Below are 20773 nucleotides of genomic sequence, written 5' to 3' on the forward strand. Positions count from 1 at the left end.
AGATTTTGTCATGGTTAAGCAACCTTAAGAATGTGCATGTGATTATTGATGGCCTGGATGAGGCTTGTCTTCCATCACTGGAAACATATGGAGGAATTTTAAGTTTAGGTGATGAAGGAACTCCTGGGGTCATTATGAAGAATCTTATCCGAGGGGACGTACTTCCGTTGGCAAAGAAAGTTATTTTCTCGAGGCCGCAAACCTATCAGCGTTTTAATCGGGAAACAAAACCGTTGTTTACTGTCAAAATCATTGGTCTTAGTGAGGAGTCACAGCTGAAAATGTGTCAGCAAATTGTACGGAAAAAGATTGAATGTGGAGAAATGAGCACAGAGGAGGGGGATAATATCATTTCCAGGTTTCCATTTAGCACAAAGCTATCTTTTATGCCGATATTTTGCCAACCGATAGTCACATACTTGCATAAGAATACATCTGGAACAGAAACCTTCTCCAGTTTGTGTCTCTTTCTTTTTGAAACATGGCAGAAATATGAGAACAGCGACGACCTTTGCGAACAGGTTAAAGAATTTTGCACTCTGGCATTCCATCGTCTCCGAGACAACAAGTCACAATTTCATCTGGATAAAGTCAAATCTTTGGCCACAATGAGCCTATTTGTTAAATCAAGCATGCATCGGTCGAATCAAGTTTTCATCTTTGCTCACGAAATCTGGCGCGACTTTTTTGCGTCGTTGTACCTGATGCACCTCGCTTCTGACGACGAATTTGAAATGGAGTTTGAAGACTTCACTTGCGACAATCGAGAACTGGTGCGAAAGTTGTGTTTTGGAATTGCTTCTAAAGATGAAGACTTGTGCCTCATGGTTTCAACTTTTACTTCAAGTGCGGAAAAGAAAGCTATTCTTTGGAATAAATGCGACAGTTTGTTGCGCGATCTTAGGGGAAATGTAGTCAACCCATTACGTCTACAGGATTTTTGGGATTCTTCGTATTACGACTTTCGGTCACGTGAAAACGATTCCAGATTGTTTTATCTTTGTGGCCTTGCATTGGAGTCCCAAGACCCGAGTCTAACTTCCTGTATTGCAAATGGTTTGCCTGAAGAAATCCTCATTGGCCGGGAGGTCTTTCCTTATGACATAGAAAGCCTATGTCACGTGCTTGCATGCAGACAACATCAACCAATCCAGATCAACGTGGGCGATTTTACGGAACCCGTAACATTTTATGGCAATGCTTTGGAAATTTTTCTTTCACGCGTTTCTCCACACAAGGTTCGATATGCCTAAAGTATAACTGTATGATAAAACTCCGTAGAAAAAGTCCTGCGGTTAGAATGGTGATTTTGGACACATTTTTCTTCTTTATATTTCTCGTTATAGTTAAACACAGATTTGTAAGTCGGGCCGGGTTTGGGCAGCGTTCCGGCTTAGTTTTATTAACAAACGGACTTAAATCGGGCCTGGCTTTAATTTTTTTTTGTTTTTTTTAAATATAAATAAGCCATGTAGCTATAGCTGTTAAACTTAACATAATGTTCAACAGCCCAAAAACACCTTGTTTAGTTCAACCAACACGTGTCAATTTGTTCTTTATTGCAGATCAAAAAACTTCATTTGAAAGATGTCAAGCTGCATGGAAACAGGGTGGTCCTGGTTGAACAAATTGCTGACAAACTTTGTGACATTGACGAATTAATGCTACGCAACTGCGACCAACTGTCAACTGATGATGTTACCTCCATCTTCAGAAACATGCATCTTCGCACAAGTCCGGTACACAACGACCACATGGCATATTGTTTCAGCGATATATATGTTAGTTTTATGTTAACGACCCGATTTACTTTTCTCTTAGATGCAGTTGTTCGATCTATCAAACAACATTTTAAATGACGCTTCGATGGATCTCATCTCAAAAAACATCGACAACATTGAAAGACTGGAGTTAATAAGATGCGGAATAGTCAAAAGTCAAGTCGGTCCGCTGGCAACAAACATAGCAAAGCGACCGACCCCGGTAATTTTGGCGTGTACTGATGTTTGAATGCGAAGTCTAAATCTTTGCAACAAAAATATGGATTTTTGTAATCTTGAAATATAAGAATTGTTTTGAACAATTGTTTTGCAGATGAAATGGTTGGAGTTGGATGAGAATGACATAGGTGTTAAGGGAATGGAATCCTTGTCGGTCTGTTTCAATAATGTTGAAGAAGTAGCATTGATTGACTGTAACATGAGCGCTGACAGTGTACAACATGTGACCACGGCAATTACCAAGCCTGTGAGCGATTGTTTTATGGGCAACAAATGTTTTGATTGTCAAATACTTACTTTCAAAGGTTTTATTGTTACCGATCAATGTGCATTTGAGCAAAACAGTTGCGTGTAGTGCTTTTATACGAGTCATATTTATACTTACAGATGACTTCTTTACAATTGGACCGCAATCCCATTCGCGACCAAGGTGTTGTGTTTATCTCTTTATGTGTTGAATACATCAACATTTTGACATTGAGCGAGTGTAACATCGTTAATGTGGGCCCGCTTGCTGTGGGAATTCAAAGAAGGAAAGTGCCTGTAAGTTTAGGACTCATTTTCAATTTTCAAGTATAAAAAAAACTGTACTTACTTTGTTTAAAGATGGAAATTTTGGACCTTCATGGAAATAAGATTGGCAGTAATGGTGCTTGCGATCTTGCACAATGTACAGGCAATATCAGACGTTTATGGATCAATGCCTGTGGAATAAAAGAAATGCCAACTTTAACTGAAACAATTGCTGGTTTGAAAACATCTGTAGGTTTCCTACTAAACAGTATAAGGGTCACTTCTGGAACAGCGCCACATTAAAGGCCATTTGATTTCGTTTCAGATGAAACTGTTGCACATTGGAGACAATCTTCTGTCGGCTAAACAGAAAAGAGAAATCAGTCTTCGTCTCCGACACACTGTGTCTATATTGCATGGAGTGACGGAAGATAGTGACGTGCCTAGCACGAGTGGTGCCGGTAAAAACTTTCAATAACACTTCAAACTTTTGCAAAAATAAGACCACTAAACATACCAAGCGGTTTATTTGTTAGTGTTGTTTCTTGTAATTTCATGTAAACGGAACTAATCAATTACCAACCAAAACTGTTAACCACGAATAAGTTACCGAATTCTATACACACGCTTCTAGAACAAACAAATCCATTCAAATGCTCTGAACTTCCCATGTAACAGTTGAGTTATGAGCATTGTTTGCCGAATCCCGAAAATGAGCTTTGTAATGCTGTTTAGTGCACGCTTCACTAACAGTGCGTAGCACGCGTAGCAAAACAAACTAGAAGGGTGGCTTTCTGATATACTTCCATTTTATATATTCTATACGATATTTACCAATTTACTATACACATCATTTGATCCACACATATGATTGTTTTTGTAAACAAAAACTAATGGGTCCCCACACGCGTGTTTGTGCGGATTTACGGTAAACAAATGTTGCGGTGACTTTTAGATTTTTAAGGACAAATTTTTAGAAAGCATTAACCCAACAATAAACATTTTTTGTTCGTATTCTTTTTGCACTATTATTGTCATTTAATTACAAAAACATTAAAAAAGAACGAAACAAATACTTCAATTTAATCTCTTGCTTTGACCCAGATATTGTCGTCCAAGGTCGGGTTTTAAACACATTTTTTTCTAGAAAGCTGTAACAGTTGTGTTACAGACACTTTAAATTAAAAAGTAATTTGCTACAAGTGTACACATAATAATTCGTTTTTCATTTAACTTTGTTTCGCAAAACCATTGACCTGTAGTAACCTCTCAGGGTGCAACGACTGTTTGACCTATTGACACCGTTTTCAATAGCACGCCGTCCTTACTGTTCAACAACACCGTTTAACCTAGTTTATACATGCCTTGATTATTGATTCCTAAATTTATTGCCAAAAAAACGCTACGTTATGACGAAAGAAAGTTCTGAACTGTGTTAGTAATACCTACTAGTTGACCTTAAGTAACCCGTGGTCATGCGGCGGCCGACCTGACAACGAGCATTTTAAAAAAAACATTTATCTTGCAAAAATGTCAAGTTATTTTTTCAACTTTATTTTGATTAACAAGTTTTGCTTGACATATACGAAACCGAAGCACGCTTATTAGGTTTAAATCACGTCATAGGTGTGAAACCTTTGCCAAAACTGAAAATGTGAGTGATAACTTAATAAAACGAAATAGCATTGCTGTGCAAAACAGCTGATTTCTGATCACCAAAACGACGTCTCGTAAAACGTCTGTCCGACGTCAAGCTGAGCCCTCCTGCTATCGTAAACCAGTGAGTTACTCTCTTGGGACTTCTGCCTACAGTGTCTTTCTTGACCAAACGAGCGTTAGACACATTTACGTTTCGGGGGCCTGTGGGTAAACCGCTGGGTAATTTGGGGTCAAACTTCTGGAGGATCAAGTTTGGATTAATAACTAACATATGTCCAAATTTGAATAAATCTGAAGCACTCTTTCTTTACCAAACGAGCGTTACAAACCAGCGTTACAAATTTTACGTTTCGGGGGCCTGTGGGTGAACCCTTGGGTCATTCAGGGTCAAACTTCAGGAGGATCAAATTTTGGTTAATAACTAACATCTGTGCAAATTTGAATAAATTTGAAGCACTCTTTCTTAACCAAACGCGTCTAACAAGCCAGCGTTAGACAGAAAAAAGAAAAAAGAAAAAAGAAAAAAGAAAAAAGAAAAAAGAAAAAAGAAAAAAGAAAAAAAAATACGGACAAAAACAATATGTGTCCCCTTCAGGGAAGGGGACCCATAATAAGTGAGCAAAAGTTAAGATACAGCACGAAGTCCGCTGCGCAAAACGCATGTATGGACAAAGTTTAGGGATACACTTTGTCCCATTCCTCATGCAATAGCAAACAAACACGCAATTTACTTTTGTTATTGTGTTTTTTTGCATTATAAGTTTGGAAGTATATTTGATGTACATTCATCATTTGTAGCAATCCTATGTGCTATATACTCTTGTACTAATCATGCAAATCAAACCAATCAAGATTTTTTTGAATAAAGCTATAGCTGGTAAGTATCGCTGTATTTAAATAAATCAGTTTTTTTTGTCAATTTGCTAATAACACGTGTGTAAACTTTTTTGAAGGGGGGGGGGTTGAATATTTTCCGGACTGCTTGAACTTTTTTTCAGTTTCTCGTCCTAAAACAGTTTTTTTCAAAGATCGTTGTTTTAAATGCTCGCGTGCGACGTCTGACGTTCACAATGTAATCAGCACATAATTACAGTTTTCGTGTTGCTGTTTTTAATAACATGATGTTGACGCTTGCTTTCAAGAGAACGATTTAGGTTTTCTCTGTAAGCGTGTTATGTTGTTTTTTTGCGGTGCAACTGTACAATTGGGCAACAAATTTAAAACTTCGTTCCAATATATTTTTTCACTTCTTGTTGCAAACAATTAGCCTTGCTTTGAAATACTGTTTCCCAACCTGTGTTTTTACAGGTCTGATATATACGCAGTTTTTTGCAACAACTCAAATTTGATTGTTGTAGTGCGTTACCAATAAATATAGCTTTTTACAAAGAGTTTTGCACATTTTCGACCCTATAGTTTATTAAGTAACATGTATGTCGTCCAAAACGCTAGAACACATAGAAGGCCAACTGAAACAAATCCATTGTTGCCGCCGCGCTTCATTGAACCTTGGTCCAACAATGCCCTTCTATGTATTCATGTTGTATAATTAAATCTAAAATAAAAACTAAAACATGGCAAAAACCAGACAAAAATTGGGGCAAATCTGGAAATTTCGTAAGAGGGACAAACTTAAATAAGTTTATGTAAAAATGTGTGAATGAAGTAGACATGTGGACATATGTAATCATAATCAACCAAAATTGCTTTACAATTGTAAAAGCTTGGTATAGATTCGTTATCAGGTTTTGAACTTGGTATAAAATACTTGCAATTGCCACAAAACAAACAATTTCTGGTTGATTAACACGTTTGTTAACAATGTGGACAACCAAAATTGCTTTACAATGGATTAACAATGTGGACAGGGGAAGTGGCGATACTTGGGTTAAAAGCCACACCTTGAAAACGTGAGTGTCGAATCATGTTGAGATTATGCGAGTCCACGGTGGCTATCCGCCCATGATAACAAAATTTGTTTAATTGCGACGTCACAGCATCTAATTACAATTAATCAAGTTTAGCCTGAAGCCATGGTTGTCATCCAAGTAGTATAGTGATTGATAATTTTTTGCTATTGCTTAGCAACAAAGGTCATCAGTTCAAAAAATTTTGAAAATTTAGCTAGATTTAAACTTACCAATAACTTTTATACGTATGTGGGAATATGAGAGAAAGTTATAAAACCGTCTTTTTTAGGAGACGCATTTTTAAAAGTAAAAGTAAAATATGCAGCAGTAATGATGTTTAGTTGAATTGGTAAATTTAACTGTTTATTGATTTGCATGCGGTCAGTCTCTCAATATTAAGCAGTTTGCTAGACAGTCGCAAAAAAGCGAGTAAAGTGCGTGACCTAAAACACGTCATGTAATACCTGAAACGTGATCAGCCCGCAACCACAGCGTTTCCGTGGGTTAGCTTTGGTCCCAGAAACCCAAATCCATCACTCACTTGGTTTGTCGTCATGTGCAAAATTATGTAAAACGTTACAAAAATGCTTCTTTGAAGGACCGATGAAGAGACAAAGTACCGCAAGGCATATAGCTAATTTTTTAGATAAATTAAAAGAGAACAGGGATAAATAAAAGATCAAATATGTAAGGAACAGCAATTGATGGCGGAATACTAGTTGCTAAACAGAACGTTTTCATGATTTGTGTAATAGGTGCATGCAATTCATTATTGAGACTTGTTTATCCATCCAAAAAGACAACTTTGCTAATGAATTTGGAGGATTAAGATCATCGTTTTAGCATTGCTTAATTACCATCTGTGCCCTTACGTAATTTAGAAATAATAAAGCGAGCTGGGTGGACCACATCCTGTCCACCGACTGAACTCAATTCATTCTATAAACACATTGCTTTGTTTTAAATGCGTGTCCTAAGCATAGACGGGGTCGCAATGACCGTTTGTATTTTGCTTTCGGTTCAAGACAATTAGTTGGAATGGAAACATTAGTGAAATTTGCTGTTATGTTGCAATGTTAAAAATGATAGTTCAGTGGTTCAGTTTGAGTGAACGACTATAGTTTTCGCCTGGGTTGGTATTAAATAAAGCAAAATCGTGTCACTTTGATGATGTAACTCTTAACGCAACCGAATTTATCCCCCCCTACACAATGGGACTTTTACCTTAAACATCATTTCCGTATTGGAGACGGTGCGATGTAAGTACGTGCACTGATAAAATATTTTGCTGCCGCCATGAGGGTGCACCTAACCACATATAACGCTATCGGCGCATAAACATCGCACATTTATGCTGTGAAGACCGCGGCTTCAACAGCTCGTACTACGATATAGGCAAATAGTACCGGACTGAGACATGAAAGATAGACGGAAACAATGCAATATTAAAAATTAAAACGCGGTGTTGGTTTTAAACCACGACTTGTACTTGATCATTATGATTGCACTAAATAATACTCCGTTATTAATATTTATGTACGAACAGCTGTCATTTAAATCTGTTTAGCGCGCATGTTTACTGCAACCTAATCGGCTTAAAACTACGTATTATACCACGATCATGAAGCGTTCTTCTAATTCAGTTAGTTTCGAGCCTTCCCGGAGCTGCAGTAGTTTTAGATTTAGATGTGCAATAGTATTTTTTATCTCAGGGCAACCTTGTGTTTTAGCCTGCACAAATTCTGTGTTTACGATTTTCTGGATACTCTTATAATCGATCGTATCCTGTTTCAATTCCTGCTTTATTACTCCTGACTGATTCTACAAATATTTACCCGTGAAGCAATGACAAGCACTACTGGATCGTCGTGGATCACCACAGCAGAATTTACAACAACAAATTCGAGTCTGGAAACAACAGACAGTTCAGGGTAAATCTATAAATTTTATTTCTTGTATTATGGTTGTGATTGGTCAGCGTTAGTTCATGAGAAAATTAAAACTGCGATTAGTTGTCCGTAAAAATGCGTATTTACTTAACCTATTGCGTTGTACACTGTTGACGATGCTTGTTCGCTTTTAAATTTGTTTATTTTACCCAACCGGGTGTATGACATGTTCCCCTTTTACAGATATCATTACATTTTGCCCTACACGGACGCTTGGGTCATTGTGTCAACATGTATCCTCGCTGTATTTTTCCTTTTTGGCGTGTCCGCAAATACACTGACCGTTGTGGTAATACAAACGTCACCAAGATTACAGTGAGTATATAAAATTTATAGTTCGTGAATACAATGCCGACATTTAAATAGCTTCCATTTCGTTTTCAGAAACCGTTATTACACCTTTATCACAAGCATGTGTGCATCAGATATTGTGTCTTCGTTTGTGAGCATTTTGTTTCTTTATCGGCGAACATGGGGTTTTCTGTTCTTTGCTTGGCCTGAATTTTTTTGTCGGGTAAGGGCGTTTTAATATAAGTCATGAGTGTCATAACTCATTAAAAATCATCAAAGCAAAGTAATATAACATCTTTCCAATCTGCAGTGTTATCCACAATGCTTAACTTGTTTAACCTAAAAAACGTTTGTGCAGTTATATTGGGGAGTCGACTTGTGGACATCCTTCGCTACAGCTTTACACATTCTATCTTTTGCGGTTTTGCGAATGATAGGTGTAAAGTGGCCGACGGTTTTTAAGAGAATTTCTCCTCGTCACATGACTGTAAGTATTGTTCACAGTACACCGGGTTCAGGTCACACGCAAATCCAAGTCTTGTTTTCCTATCTCAGATATGGATCGGTGGCATTTGGTTTTTGACCTTCACCTGTGCGTTTGTGCCGCATTTCCTTTTCAACACCGTTAAGATTGTCGACCGAGAAAATGATCCAGAGAACGCGAGATGGGCTTCATGCAGCCTTGATCCCAAATGGATACCCACATGGCAGATTTACGTACAAATCGTTTATGCTTTTTTCCTTTATCTACCCGCTACTCTTATTATCGGCATTTCTTGCTGGATTGCATACATTCTTAAAAAACGAAAACCGCCGGGTGACCGACGTGCCAATGATCGGCAGTTGACGTCAGTTTCAAAAAGTATCGCAGATTCAACAGAGACATTGGGATCTTCCACAGTAAACGTGAACATTCAGCACAAACCAACCACAAGACATCGTCAGAAGAGCGCTGTTGAAATGAATCGATACAAAAAAGACAAACAAGCAATTATTCAGCTCTGGCTTATCGTTGGATCTTTCCTTTTCGGTTACATTCCGTTAACAGGTTCGTTTGTTTGTTTGTTTTGAAACCAAAATCTCTTTAAAATTCTATGTTGTCTTTAATTAGTTCATGCAAATCTTTGCAAAGTAGTTTTTTAATGGCACGTAAACATAAAGCAGATATTTCTTTATTTAAATTGAAATTCATTTAAACAGCACCTCATACAACCGCTTTTATCTATTACAGCGTACCATTTTTACACGGGCTTTACCCTCAGCGTGAGTGACAACGTAACCAACGCTATCGACTGGAGATTTGCAATGGTCCAATATCTGCTGCTGCGTTTTTCGGAATGTTTAAATCCCGTTTTCTACAACTTAGCATCAGCGTAAGTGGTTATTCCAAAATTACATTTATTGTCAAGCTTAGGTTTACTAAGCTTCTCGAACGTTGATGTTAAAATCTAATCCAAAACTATAAAGGTAATATTCCCCCATTGACCTTTGGGTTACTTACCTTTTCAATTGCATTTCTTTTCGTCTAATTATTTTACCTTTGCAACTAAGCACTGCAATCATCGAAACTACAAATGTTTGAAATTACCAAAAGATGACTTTTTTAGAAAGTTCATTGCTTCTTTTAATTTTGCAGAAAGATGAGACACGAAACCAAGAGATTTTTGTACCGCATTATACGAAAACGCGATCCGAATTCCGCGTACCAGACAAATCGTTCCATTGCAACGTCCAGTAATGTTTAATTTTTTTTTGACATATTTGCGTGTTTTTCTGTTTTGTACAAATTCGAGTTGAAATAGATTTTAACAAGTAGTACAAAAAAATAACACTTGTGAACTTGTGCACGAAGACAAACATGACAAGCTTGGGGAGCTTAATTGGTTAAATATGTTTTACATTACTGCTCAATCACTTATTGTATCGGCCTGACCGTAAGAGCGTATTAGTACTTAACCAATGAAACATTACCCTCGTTTTTTTATGAAATCTTGTGCAACTAACGTACGGCATATCTCAGATGTGGCCTTTCTAAAATTGCATTGGTATACCAGTATATTTGTATAGTCTGGTAAAAGTCAGGTAAACCGACGCCTGCAACCCTGTTTCAGATATGCCACGCTAAATAAACAGGTAATTATATTGACAAAATATGGAAAATTATTTGTCAAACGAAAATTAAACTTATAAAGTTGAGTTTTCACAAGCGAAAGTTATACTATAGAATCTAGTCCAGCAGAGGTCGGCAAGGTTTTTTTGCACTGCATACCGGTTCAGGAACTTGGCCGAATGGTCTGGCGCGCCTGACCCATATACAGACATAAAAAACCCTGATCGGGATTCGGCCCCGGGATTGTCCTGGGTTCGAACCCCGTGAAAAAAAAAGAAATAAAAAATAGAAACTGAAATTTGTGTCACGGACCGTCCTTTGAAAACCACAAATGTACAGCACTGAAAACTAATGGCAGTTATTACAACTTGATTCAATGTGAACCTTTAGCAAGTTTTATGCGACCCGGTATAACAAACCCTCATGGACCAGGCTGCGGCCCGGTGGTTGTCGACCACTGCTCTAGTTCAAGCAATTTAAACATTTTCAAATTGTCCACAATTCTATATCGATTTACGTGAAATTTTCAATTCCTATCGTTGCGAAAAGATGATTTTTTCTTACTTCGCTGTAAATATTCAGCTGCAACTTCAATAAATGGGTTGAAAGAAAAATGTTTACATTCGGCAGCGTTCAAATCCTTCAAGGCGACATTGAAATATTTTTGCGTTAATTTCTTGAAAAAGTAGCCTACACATAGCGAAACACTCCTTCACTAGGCCCATCAATGAACCAGAAGCCAAAAAATTGCCAAAACGTTATGGAAGGCAGCAAAGAAAAGCAAAAGCACAATTGGTTGCTAAAGACTAGTGTTATGTATGTGGGTCACTGATCTCTATAGACATCAGTGATGTGGGTAGAGTTACTAACATAAGAACTCACATTAGCAGGGTTAGAGAACTTCCGCTAAGTGGCGCAACGGGGGATGGGCGTTAACGGTGACAATAATTAAATTAATGCAATCAGGAATTATTGTCACCATAAACGCCTATGCTCCGTTGTGCAGCCTAGTCTAGTAGTCTACCATGTATGTGGCAGTATACATCGCTAGAAGGCAAGTTTTCTTCGTTTTGGCTAAGTTATGGCAATCACAACGCGACCACGGCAAATACAAATGGGTTTTATTGAAAGGTAAAATATACTACAAAAATTTAGAAAATAAATCTGATACAATTTGATATGTTTTAGCTTTGCAGAAAGTAAATAATTCACCTCTAAAAACTGAAAATATTGACATGTTAAATAATTAATGGTTGGTTGATCACACTTACAAAGATGTCACGCAACGCCGATCACAGCTGATCAACAACTTTACGACAAAAAAGTTAAGACGGCGATTGTTTTCTTTTGTCTCGACTTTGGACCTTCAGAGCGACTACGGGATATTGTAAGCGGTTTATTTGCAACATCGTAGGTATAAGAGCAAATGATGAAGCTTAGTTTTATATGAATGGATCATTCTTGCACGAAAAGTTGCCGCAACAATTTTGCTGATAAAGTGCATTAATTCCACCTGAAGATGACCTCAATGGATTTTAATTCGGAGTTTGGTTCTGGCGAATACGGACCAATATCGTTTACTCCAACTGACGCTCGTCTTACAAAAAGGTAAAACTATGTAAATTTGCTGTAGGAAACATAAAAGTTTTTTGACATTTTTGGTGCTCCAATATATTATAGATCACTTAATATGCACAGCAACTTATAAAACAGTTCATAACTTGTATAACATTTAACCATATAACATACAAGAAAACCACAATATTGTTAAAAGTATTTGTAAGTTTTGGTTTCTTATTGGTTTAGGTAAGTTTTTTTGTGATATTAAGAGTTTTGCATGACTTTATTTTTAGTGTTGCAATGGTTTTATGACTGTTACACTCTGTAAGCTTTTGTTTTAAAGTAACTGGTAAATAGCATATTACTTCTGATTTTAATTATGACAATATTTTTCCAAGTGTGGAGGCTGAATTGAAGCTTGAAAATTCACCTACAACAAACAAACCTAGAAAACCACTGATGCATCCATCATGGTACAGTAACAACAACCCAAATTGTAAGTTGCTGTTTACTACTATACACCACTCAGTTTAAGATTTAACGATAAGAGAATCACAACTGTTTTAGTTCACAAAAAAGTTGTATTAACTTTAAATTGTTATTTTATAGCAGTTGGTTCTATAGGAAGTCAGGTGTCAGCAACTTTGGAGGATGATTCTGAGATACATGAAGATGTTAATCATTCTGTTTTAAACGGTGATCTACCACGATTATCAATTACTTTCAATAGACACAAATACTATAGCAGACTGGTGGAGCCAACAGATAACAGATTGGTAAATACTTTTTAAGTTATATGCTTTGGAAACATGCAAAATAGTTTACTTTGTTTGGGTATGGGTATTGTGTGTTATTTGTTAAAACTGTTAAAAGCATTTATGGTTCGTTTTACTCAGTTAATATGACTTGCATTTCAGCAAATTCCCAACCATGTGCTTCCATCATCATTATTTCACATTATCCCTACAACGTCAACAGACAAGCAAAGCAGTTTAGTGACAATGTAAGCAACGTTACAAATCTTCTAAAGTTAGGCTTAGCAGAACAGGAGAATTTGTCTTTTGTTACTTAAAATGAATAACTTTATAAATTGCTTAAAAATGTGTTTTGTCATTGTAGATTTGCAATTTGGAACACAATGATGGGAACATCACTTTTATCAATGCCGTGGGGGTTGGGTCAAGCTGGTTTTACATTTGGTGTGATGATAATTGTTTTAACTGGATGTCTCACATTGTACACTGCTTACAGAGTCCTTCAATCAAAAGATTTTATTGGTATTTAAGTCTGTTTGGTGAGTTAAACGCAAATGTTAGTGACAATTTATTTTCAGATGGCGAAGTATTTGAATTCTCTGATGTTTGCAAATTTTATTTGGGTCGGTGTGGGGAATGGATTGCAGTCATTTTTGCCCTGATAACATTTTTAGGCGGAATGATGGTGTACTGGGTGCTGATGTCAAACTTCATGTATGTAACAGGCATTTTTATACACAGTAAGTAATAACATGCAAGATGCAAGCTTTCACCCATTCATAGTTAAAACATTGTTTATTTTGAATTGCAGATAAAACCATGCCTACAAATGTCAGTGTTTTTAACTCATCAGTTCCAGATCTGCTTTGTCCGTCTGGACAACCACTTCCTGACAATGGAAGTAGTCTTATGGCACTTAACTATTACAAAGAATCTGATCTATTTGAAAGAGTGTGGAACTCCAAATGGACTGTTCCTGTTTTTCTTGCTATTCTTGTGTTCCCTTTGCTCAACTTTAAGTCACCTACATTTTTTACAAAGTTCAATTGTCTAGGTACTGATTTAGTGTTGCAATATATGTTGTCAACTTGTAAAAGCATTTCTTTTTAGGTACTTTGTCTGTTTTCTTTTTGCTGGCCCTTGTTACCACAAAGGCAGTTACATGGGGTTGGAACTTTGAATTCCACATGACAACCAATTCTACAGATCAGTATCTCCCACAATTTAGACCAACTTTCCCTGCACTGACGGGAATGTTGTCTTTGGCATTTTTTCTACACAAGTATGTTTTCCAATAGCATTTAATCGAATTAGTACAGTTAAGTGCAATATTGAATTGTTTTCAGTGCTGTAATTACAATAGTGAAAAACAATCGCCATCCTGAAAACAATGTTCGTGACTTGGGTCTTGGATATCTTCTTGCTGCATTGACATACCTCTCTGTGGGTATTTTGTTTTACGGCTCTTTTCCGTTGCCAAAAAGTTGTATTGCTTCTGTAAGTTGGGGTGTGTTATAATTTTACCGATCACACACAATTATAATTTTTCAACTTTCTGCAGAATCTTTTAGAGAATCTTTCCACTGTAGATCCATTTGCAGCAGGTGCAAGAGTGTTCCTTTTGTTTCAAATGATGACAGTATTTCCATTGTTGGCATACATGTATCGTGTCAATGCATTATATGCACTATTTCACACAGCCTGGCCAGGGTAAGTAGTATGATAGGCACTTTGATCAATTCTTCAATAACTAGTTCTGTTTTACAGGCGATTGCATGTGATATGTGTGAACCTGTCCATTCTTCTCATTTGTGTTCTTGTTGCTATGTTTTACCCTCACATTGGAGATATCATAAGGTATGGTACTTTTGAAATTTATATTAAAAATACACAAAATTAAGACAAATAATTCTGTTGAAAATATTGCTTAAGAAAACAACACATGCCATGTGTACATAATTTGTTCTTTCAGATATAGCGGCGCCTTGTGTGGACTAGTGTACATCTTTTGCTTGCCTTCTGTTGTATACATGCTATCCAGAAAACAAAGTGGAAACCTTACGGTGCTCGATATCATATTTCATTCCACCATCATTGTTCTTGGTGTCTTAAACTTCATTGCACAATTCATAATACAGCCATCAAAGTAAATGACCTCTTACTTTTCCTATCTTGTTTATCAAGTGTCTATTGCTCAATTTCTTGTCGGTGTCTTTTAAATATTTTATGGTAACGTTTTAGCTTGTAAATTGTTATGTGTCTTAACGTCTATGTGTTTTAAGGCTTCATACTACTTCTTGCACATTTTAATGGTATACCTATTTATGGTTTTTACTAACAATATGCAATACACTGCTGTACAGAAAAAAAGTGTTAACAAATTCAGGAAAGTTTTGAATCTGCACACAAAAACAGCACCTAACAGGCCAAAACACTACACTAGTGAAACAGAATCAGGAAACTGACGTGAAACCTCATTGGTGAAAAAACATGGTCACAAATATAAAAAAGCTCAACAGCCACATCTTTAAGAGTACTTTTATAACTCGTTAACATATAACAGAGAAGTTAGGAAGTCAGCAGCCCAACTGGGTGTGATATTATGGGTGGATGTAAGAAACAAGCCAGTTTAGGAAGCAAGGTGTTTTTTCTTTAGTTGCCATCAAGCAGTGATTTCCAATCCCACAGGTATACAGACAAGTTATTTTTTTAGGGGAGAATTACGATCTAGCTCAAACCAATTTTTTTATTGAGATAATGTCTGACTTCCTTCATCCACAAAGTGATGCGTAATTGTCAACAACTGTGCTTTAATTGAAAGAAAAATTAACTTTCACTTCTAAACGTAAAGTTTTGAAAAATAAAAAAATATTGCAATGGAGCCATTTAAAAAAAATAAAAAGTTTGGGAACCACTGATCTCAAAGAAAGTCAAGTTTCTTTAAATCGTAAAAACTATCCCTTGTGAAGAGGAAGTAAGACATTTTCACTGAATAGGTGTGGTTTGGGCGAAAAAATTTAGGAAACACTACCTTAAGGCATGACAATGTAGGTTTTTCGTCCTAATTCATATATGACAACAGTTGATTTGCTCAGCACACTGCAGGACACTTGATTTTTTCTTGTACAAATCATTATAACATAAGTGAAACTTATTTTCTAAAATAGTAAATCTTAACCCAACAGCGGTAAGATGTTAATACAAGCTATTTGATTATCAACTGACAATATTTTAACATTTAACTAAACTACAACAGTGGCGATTTTTCTATTTTATTGCACAATTAAAGCAGAAAAGTTTCTCAAATATTTGTCGTTTTAAGCAATAATTTTGCAACACAATGTAGGTAAAAAAAAGTAAAATAAGCACATGAAAATCAAGCAATTAAAATTAGATAAAATATCTGCAAAATGGAAATTATGCATGGATATTTGCACACTCATAGCATCAATGTTTTATATTCCAACTGATGGTCCAACATTTTTAAAAATACTTTGTATTTTTTGTCATAGAAGTCTGTAGTTGCAGAATTTTGATGAACAACTTTACCACACCTTGACATACTTTTCATGGCATCCTAGGAATCAAGATTGTATTATTGTTGTTTTGTTTCAAAATCTAATTATTAAAATCTAACATATGCTAAAAACAAAAAAATATTATTGATTTTACCTGTAATCATAAAAATATTTAAAAATTATACAGTAAACAAACCTCTAGTGACATAAAGTCTCCAGATGCACGTGCACCCAAAATACAAGAACCCAGAAGCACAGTCTCTGATTCCTCGCTCAAAATAATTGGTTTCCCTGCATTACATTTAAATTATTCATAAAAGTATTTAAATAATACCCTTTGTTGTATTGTATTTACCAAGCACATTTGAATGAATTTGTACAAACAATGGATTTTTACTCAAACCACCACACATGAATACAGCTGCTATTCGGTGGCCAGCTCTTTCCATTTCATCAACAATATGACGGGTACCATTCTGCAATAAAATAATAAATAGAATATTAAAAAATCATATTTAGTTTAACAGTAACATAGTTTAACACAAACCGCTAGTGCTTGTAATGCTGCAAGATAGAGTTTGGCAAGATTTTTAAGAGAATTGTCCAAGGTAAGCCCACAAATCATTCCACATAGGGATGAATCAGCCAATGGGGATCGGTTTCCATGAAAGTCTGGCCAAATATGTATGTTTTTGGTTAATAAATCAACATGGGTCATGTTCTGAGATGCAGCAATTGTTTCAAGCACATGATTAAGATGCAGATGTTTATGTTCCTTCCTGAAATTAAGTTCAGATGTGTATTACAACCTAAAACTGAAAAACTTTTCATGTTCTTTTTTACACTGGGATTCCCATGTAGCAGTTAACAAAACATATTGCACAATGTTTGCTTATTGCACTAATGTTACATGTGCAAAGCATTTCATAAAACCGTAAGCCCATTGCCAACATTACACAACAGTTATTTTTAAAACCATTTTCAATCTTCCTGTGCCTGATCAATGTCTCGGAAATGTTAAGTCATATTGTTATTCAAAAGTCTTTACCACCAGCTGCTTCAGTGGTTTTCTATTCTGTCATAATTTTTATGAGCAGAAAACAGAAACAATGATTTTTCAAGCACCACATCATCTAAAGATACAGTCAAACCTTCGGTTACCAACATACATATATTTACATTGATGTCTTACCGTTCTAATGCAAGTTTTTCTAGTTCCGTTAAGGCTGGATGGCTGTCAATTATGTGATCAATCTGGTTACAAACAAGTTGTTTTAAAATGTAGCCCCATTAAAAAACAAATAAATGTCCCATCCAGAACTTGACCCACCAGTTTTCCTGTTGCACTTTGGCCTCCTTCATTTAACCAAAGATTGGGAACCATGGCAGACAAATATGGGCCCCAAACACCAGTAACAAAAGTTGGTTGTTCACTTATCTACACCAAATGTATCTTGATAAACATTTTTTGTTGTCATGGAAAATATAAAAGTTGCAATAGCTTACTGCCATGTGACATGATGAGGTGCCACAAATTAGTACAAGTCGTTTTGTCATTGGAAGATCATCGTTTGGAAACACAGAGCCAATATTACCAGCAATACAACCAATGCCACCTATATTGGTGCCATGTGTCATATAATGTGACAAGAAAATATGTAACATGTATTTCAAAAGTAGGCAAAAAGTTTTACCACAATGGCCATCAATTATTGAAGTTCCAACTGGAGTTCCAGGCAACAAATTCATTGCCCCGGCAGCTTCTTGTGAAAGTCCACTGCCAACTGGATCTCCTGGCATCTTTATTTCGTTGCCTAAATAGAAATTGAGCAGTAATTAAAATTGAACCGCATGTGGTTTTGTTATGTATATGAAACTATCTTTTGGCTTTTTTAAATTCTCTGGTAAGCATTACTGGTTAATGTCAATAGACTTTTTGTAACAGAAGCGGCTGAAAAATATGACTTTTGTGATAGAACCAGCTGACAAAAAAGTTAAATCCTACCACTGATTGTACATGTCATGACAGGGAAACATTTGTAAGGAGTGGATTATTTTTAAATGTTACAAAGTTATTAATACGATTTTGCAAACCAAAAAATGTGGTCGCAGGCCAGATGAAATGATCATGAGGACCGGATCCGGCATGTGGGCCGCAGTTTGGTGACCCCTGGTTTAGATGGACTACACCTATAAACAATACCAATTTTTTTAAAGTTGTCATCTGCAAGGTCATTAAGTCCGATGCCAGACCAGAAGTCTTTCACCCAGCCATGTTGTGGTACATATCCCCATTTACATGTGAGTGAGCATAATGACCGACTCAAAGATCCAGTTGCTTTAAATGTAAGTAAATCAGGCAGGTCAAAAAAGTTTGATGCTTTAACCCATGACGGTTCATTCATCTAAAATATTTCGCAAATTGAAAAAATATGCTTGGTCAAACAAAAATTAACTACAAACTTATTTAAAAAATCTTGGATAATCAACCTGTTTCAACCAAAGCAGTTTTGGTGGTTGCATTTCCAAAGACATTTTTCCACCAACATATTTAAGTATTTCATGTTTTGTAGAGTTTATTGCATCTGCTTGTTTTTCTGCTCTATGGTCCATCCACATGATTATGTTGTAACACTTTTCCGGCAAAGTACAAATTCCTAACACAATAAAGTTTTAAAAAAATTGTTTTTAGATTTTTCAATTTGTTATGATCTACCACCAATTGAAACTGGTTGAAATTGTGCATCCAATACTACTAATGAACATGTGGCATCAAACCCAATTCCTTTTATTTGTTCCTTTGGTAAATCTTTGGTAACAGTCTGTAAAAACAGGCTTTTAAAATACCCACCTGGCATCTGGAAAAGTCTGATACACAATCACCTTGATTAAATCACAGCATTTTGACCAGATTTCTTCTGATGCTTGCTCATAATACCCAGGTTTGGGATTGTGAATAGAAATGTTTTCTTCTTTGGAACACACAATTTCACCTACAGAACTTGCCACAGCAACTCTTATGCTACTTGTTCCAACATCCACTCCAACATAATATGAACTCATTCTTTTAAACTTCACCAACGCATAAACCAGGATTTTAATTTACAATGACAATACTTTATTATTTTATGATTGAAATCTAAAAATGGTAAAGCCTAAAAAAATTGTCAAAAAAATCTTTCAATGAACCTTCATAGAAAAAAAATCTCTTTTCATTGAATAGTTACACAATGAAAAGTTATTCAGGGCCCACATTTTTGTCAAAGAGCACAAATCAATTTTTTTGTTTAATAACCAAAGTGAGCAAAACTCTCCTGTACCACAAGTTAGCAAATGTTTTCACGTATAAACCAGGTATTAAAGGTACAATTTAGTGTTGGGTGCAATGAAATCTTGAATATGCAACTATTTTGGTGAAGTGCATGGGATTGTTTTGTTACATTAGCATGCTGCAACATAAGGGTGATAGTGTTCAATGAGACACAAATAGGTTAGTAATATTAAGCCCACATGTTTACATGAGCCACCATTACATATACTGTAATTGTTTTTAATAGAGATATAACTGGATTCAAAATAGCTATTGATATTTTGCTGAAGCATAGAAAACCGGGTGCATTTATAATATACAGGATCACTTAGATCGCTTGGTGTATTATTATCACCATTTGGTGCAATTTTATGTCTGTTAATGCACCTTAACATCGCCTGGTGCACATTTATATCGCTAGGTAAAAGTGCAGCAAGCAATATAAAGTTGCACCAAGCGATATAAAGATGCACCAAGCGGTGTAAAGATGCACCAGGTGATAGAAAGGTGCACAAACGATATTAAAGTGATTGGCAATTAAGCTGCAACATATTTTTTAGTTGTTTTTTTACAACTTTACAGTGGTTAAGACAAATTTATTTTCATGATAGTAAGCATACTTGTAGTGCAAGAGAACATTTATAATAAACACAGGAGTAATACTATAACTTTAAAAAAATATTGCACTGTAAGGTCGGTATGGTAATACATCAGGAAGAAAAAAAACTATGGTCTTTACATTATACCACTTTCCAGTAAAATTTATACATCTATAGTTATAAATTTCGGAAAAGTGTAATAGTGAAAATAACGGCCCAAATAGACGTAAAAAGCGACATGCTTTATTGTTCAAACGTTTCGGCAAATGCTCATGCCATCATCAGTGATACAATAAAGCATGTCGCTTTTTACGTCTATTTGGGCCGTTATTTTCACCATTAAACTTATGAATAGATCCGTATATAGTGTTCGGAAAAGTGGTTATTTCAATAACCTGTTTAATTTATCTGACAGTCCTGAGTCACACAATTTTATAGTGAAAATTAAAGATCTTAATTAATAACATCCTATTTTAACGACGTTCTGTTCCCTTCCCATCAGAAAAAAAACACATAAACTTGCATGCGCCTACAGAGAATGGATTTTAGGTCATTGTAGTGATAAAATGGTTGATAAAGTGCATTGTTTGTAAACATGA

At 35.9% G+C, this 20773-nt stretch overlaps 3 protein-coding genes across 6 annotated transcripts; 2 read left to right on the top strand and 1 right to left on the bottom strand.

Moving 5' to 3' along the window:
* The first annotated feature begins 7741 nt into the window (after nt 1-7741).
* Nucleotides 7742-10151, top strand: LOC145223811 (alpha-1B adrenergic receptor-like). Its single transcript, XM_080090201.1, has 7 exons — nt 7742-8013; nt 8215-8346; nt 8416-8545; nt 8681-8809; nt 8878-9370; nt 9554-9695; nt 9959-10151. The coding sequence occupies exons 1-7, from the start codon at nt 7928-7930 to the stop codon at nt 10065-10067; spliced, it is 1221 nt and encodes a 406-aa protein (XP_079946327.1). The 5' UTR covers nt 7742-7927; the 3' UTR covers nt 10068-10151.
* A 1546-nt stretch (nt 10152-11697) lies between these two features.
* LOC145223843 (neutral amino acid transporter 9-like) lies at nt 11698-15075 on the top strand. 2 transcript variants are annotated; one of them, XM_080090245.1, is made up of 12 exons: nt 11698-12040; nt 12391-12488; nt 12605-12768; nt 12910-12995; nt 13112-13269; nt 13326-13487; nt 13559-13801; nt 13858-14029; nt 14094-14244; nt 14309-14457; nt 14515-14604; nt 14720-15075. In XM_080090245.1, the coding sequence occupies exons 1-12, from the start codon at nt 11952-11954 to the stop codon at nt 14895-14897; spliced, it is 1740 nt and encodes a 579-aa protein (XP_079946371.1). In that variant the 5' UTR covers nt 11698-11951; the 3' UTR covers nt 14898-15075. The 2 variants fall into 2 exon arrangements, with proteins under 2 accessions (XP_079946371.1, XP_079946370.1); XM_080090244.1 differs by having other exon boundaries at nt 11700-12040; nt 12602-12768.
* Nucleotides 15076-16005: 930 nt separating this feature from the next.
* LOC145223844 (FGGY carbohydrate kinase domain-containing protein-like) lies at nt 16006-19443 on the bottom strand. 3 transcript variants are annotated; one of them, XM_080090247.1, is made up of 12 exons: nt 19149-19443; nt 18985-19087; nt 18756-18922; nt 18469-18670; nt 17960-18079; nt 17772-17881; nt 17596-17703; nt 17458-17519; nt 16813-17044; nt 16621-16741; nt 16462-16556; nt 16006-16324 (listed from the first exon to the last, which is right to left on the bottom strand). In XM_080090247.1, exons 1-12 carry the CDS (start codon nt 19326-19328, stop codon nt 16187-16189), a joined length of 1638 nt encoding a protein of 545 aa, XP_079946373.1. In that variant the 5' UTR covers nt 19329-19443; the 3' UTR covers nt 16006-16186. The 3 variants fall into 3 exon arrangements, with proteins under 3 accessions (XP_079946373.1, XP_079946372.1, XP_079946374.1); XM_080090246.1 differs by having other exon boundaries at nt 18982-19087; nt 19149-19442; XM_080090248.1 differs by lacking the exon at nt 18985-19087 and having other exon boundaries at nt 19117-19181.
* Between the last annotated feature and the right edge of the window lie 1330 nt (nt 19444-20773).

The sequence above is a fragment of the Phallusia mammillata genome, chromosome 4, assembly GCF_965637545.1.
Source record: "Phallusia mammillata chromosome 4, kaPhaMamm4.hap1.1, whole genome shotgun sequence".
NCBI classification, from domain to species: domain Eukaryota; kingdom Metazoa; phylum Chordata; class Ascidiacea; order Phlebobranchia; family Ascidiidae; genus Phallusia; species Phallusia mammillata.

Coding starts and splice junctions, on each gene's coding strand:
- LOC145223811 (XM_080090201.1), top strand. CDS start 7,928: ATGACAAGCACTACTGGATCGTCGTGGATCACCACAGCAGAATTTACA. Junction 9,371..9,553: donor CGGTTACATTCCGTTAACAG/GTTCGTTTGTTT, acceptor TATCTATTACAG/CGTACCATTTTTACACGGGC. Junction 9,696..9,958: donor TTCTACAACTTAGCATCAGC/GTAAGTGGTTAT, acceptor TTAATTTTGCAG/AAAGATGAGACACGAAACCA.
- LOC145223843 (XM_080090244.1), top strand. CDS start 11,952: ATGACCTCAATGGATTTTAATTCGGAGTTTGGTTCTGGCGAATACGGA. Junction 13,802..13,857: donor TACAAAGTTCAATTGTCTAG/GTACTGATTTAG, acceptor ATTTCTTTTTAG/GTACTTTGTCTGTTTTCTTT. Junction 14,605..14,719: donor CACATTGGAGATATCATAAG/GTATGGTACTTT, acceptor TTGTTCTTTCAG/ATATAGCGGCGCCTTGTGTG.
- LOC145223844 (XM_080090246.1), bottom strand. CDS start 19,328: ATGAGTTCATATTATGTTGGAGTGGATGTTGGAACAAGTAGCATAAGA. Junction 19,088..19,148: donor AATGCTGTGATTTAATCAAG/GTGATTGTGTAT, acceptor CTGTTTTTACAG/ACTGTTACCAAAGATTTACC. Junction 16,325..16,461: donor GAGACTTTATGTCACTAGAG/GTTTGTTTACTG, acceptor CTTGATTCCTAG/GATGCCATGAAAAGTATGTC.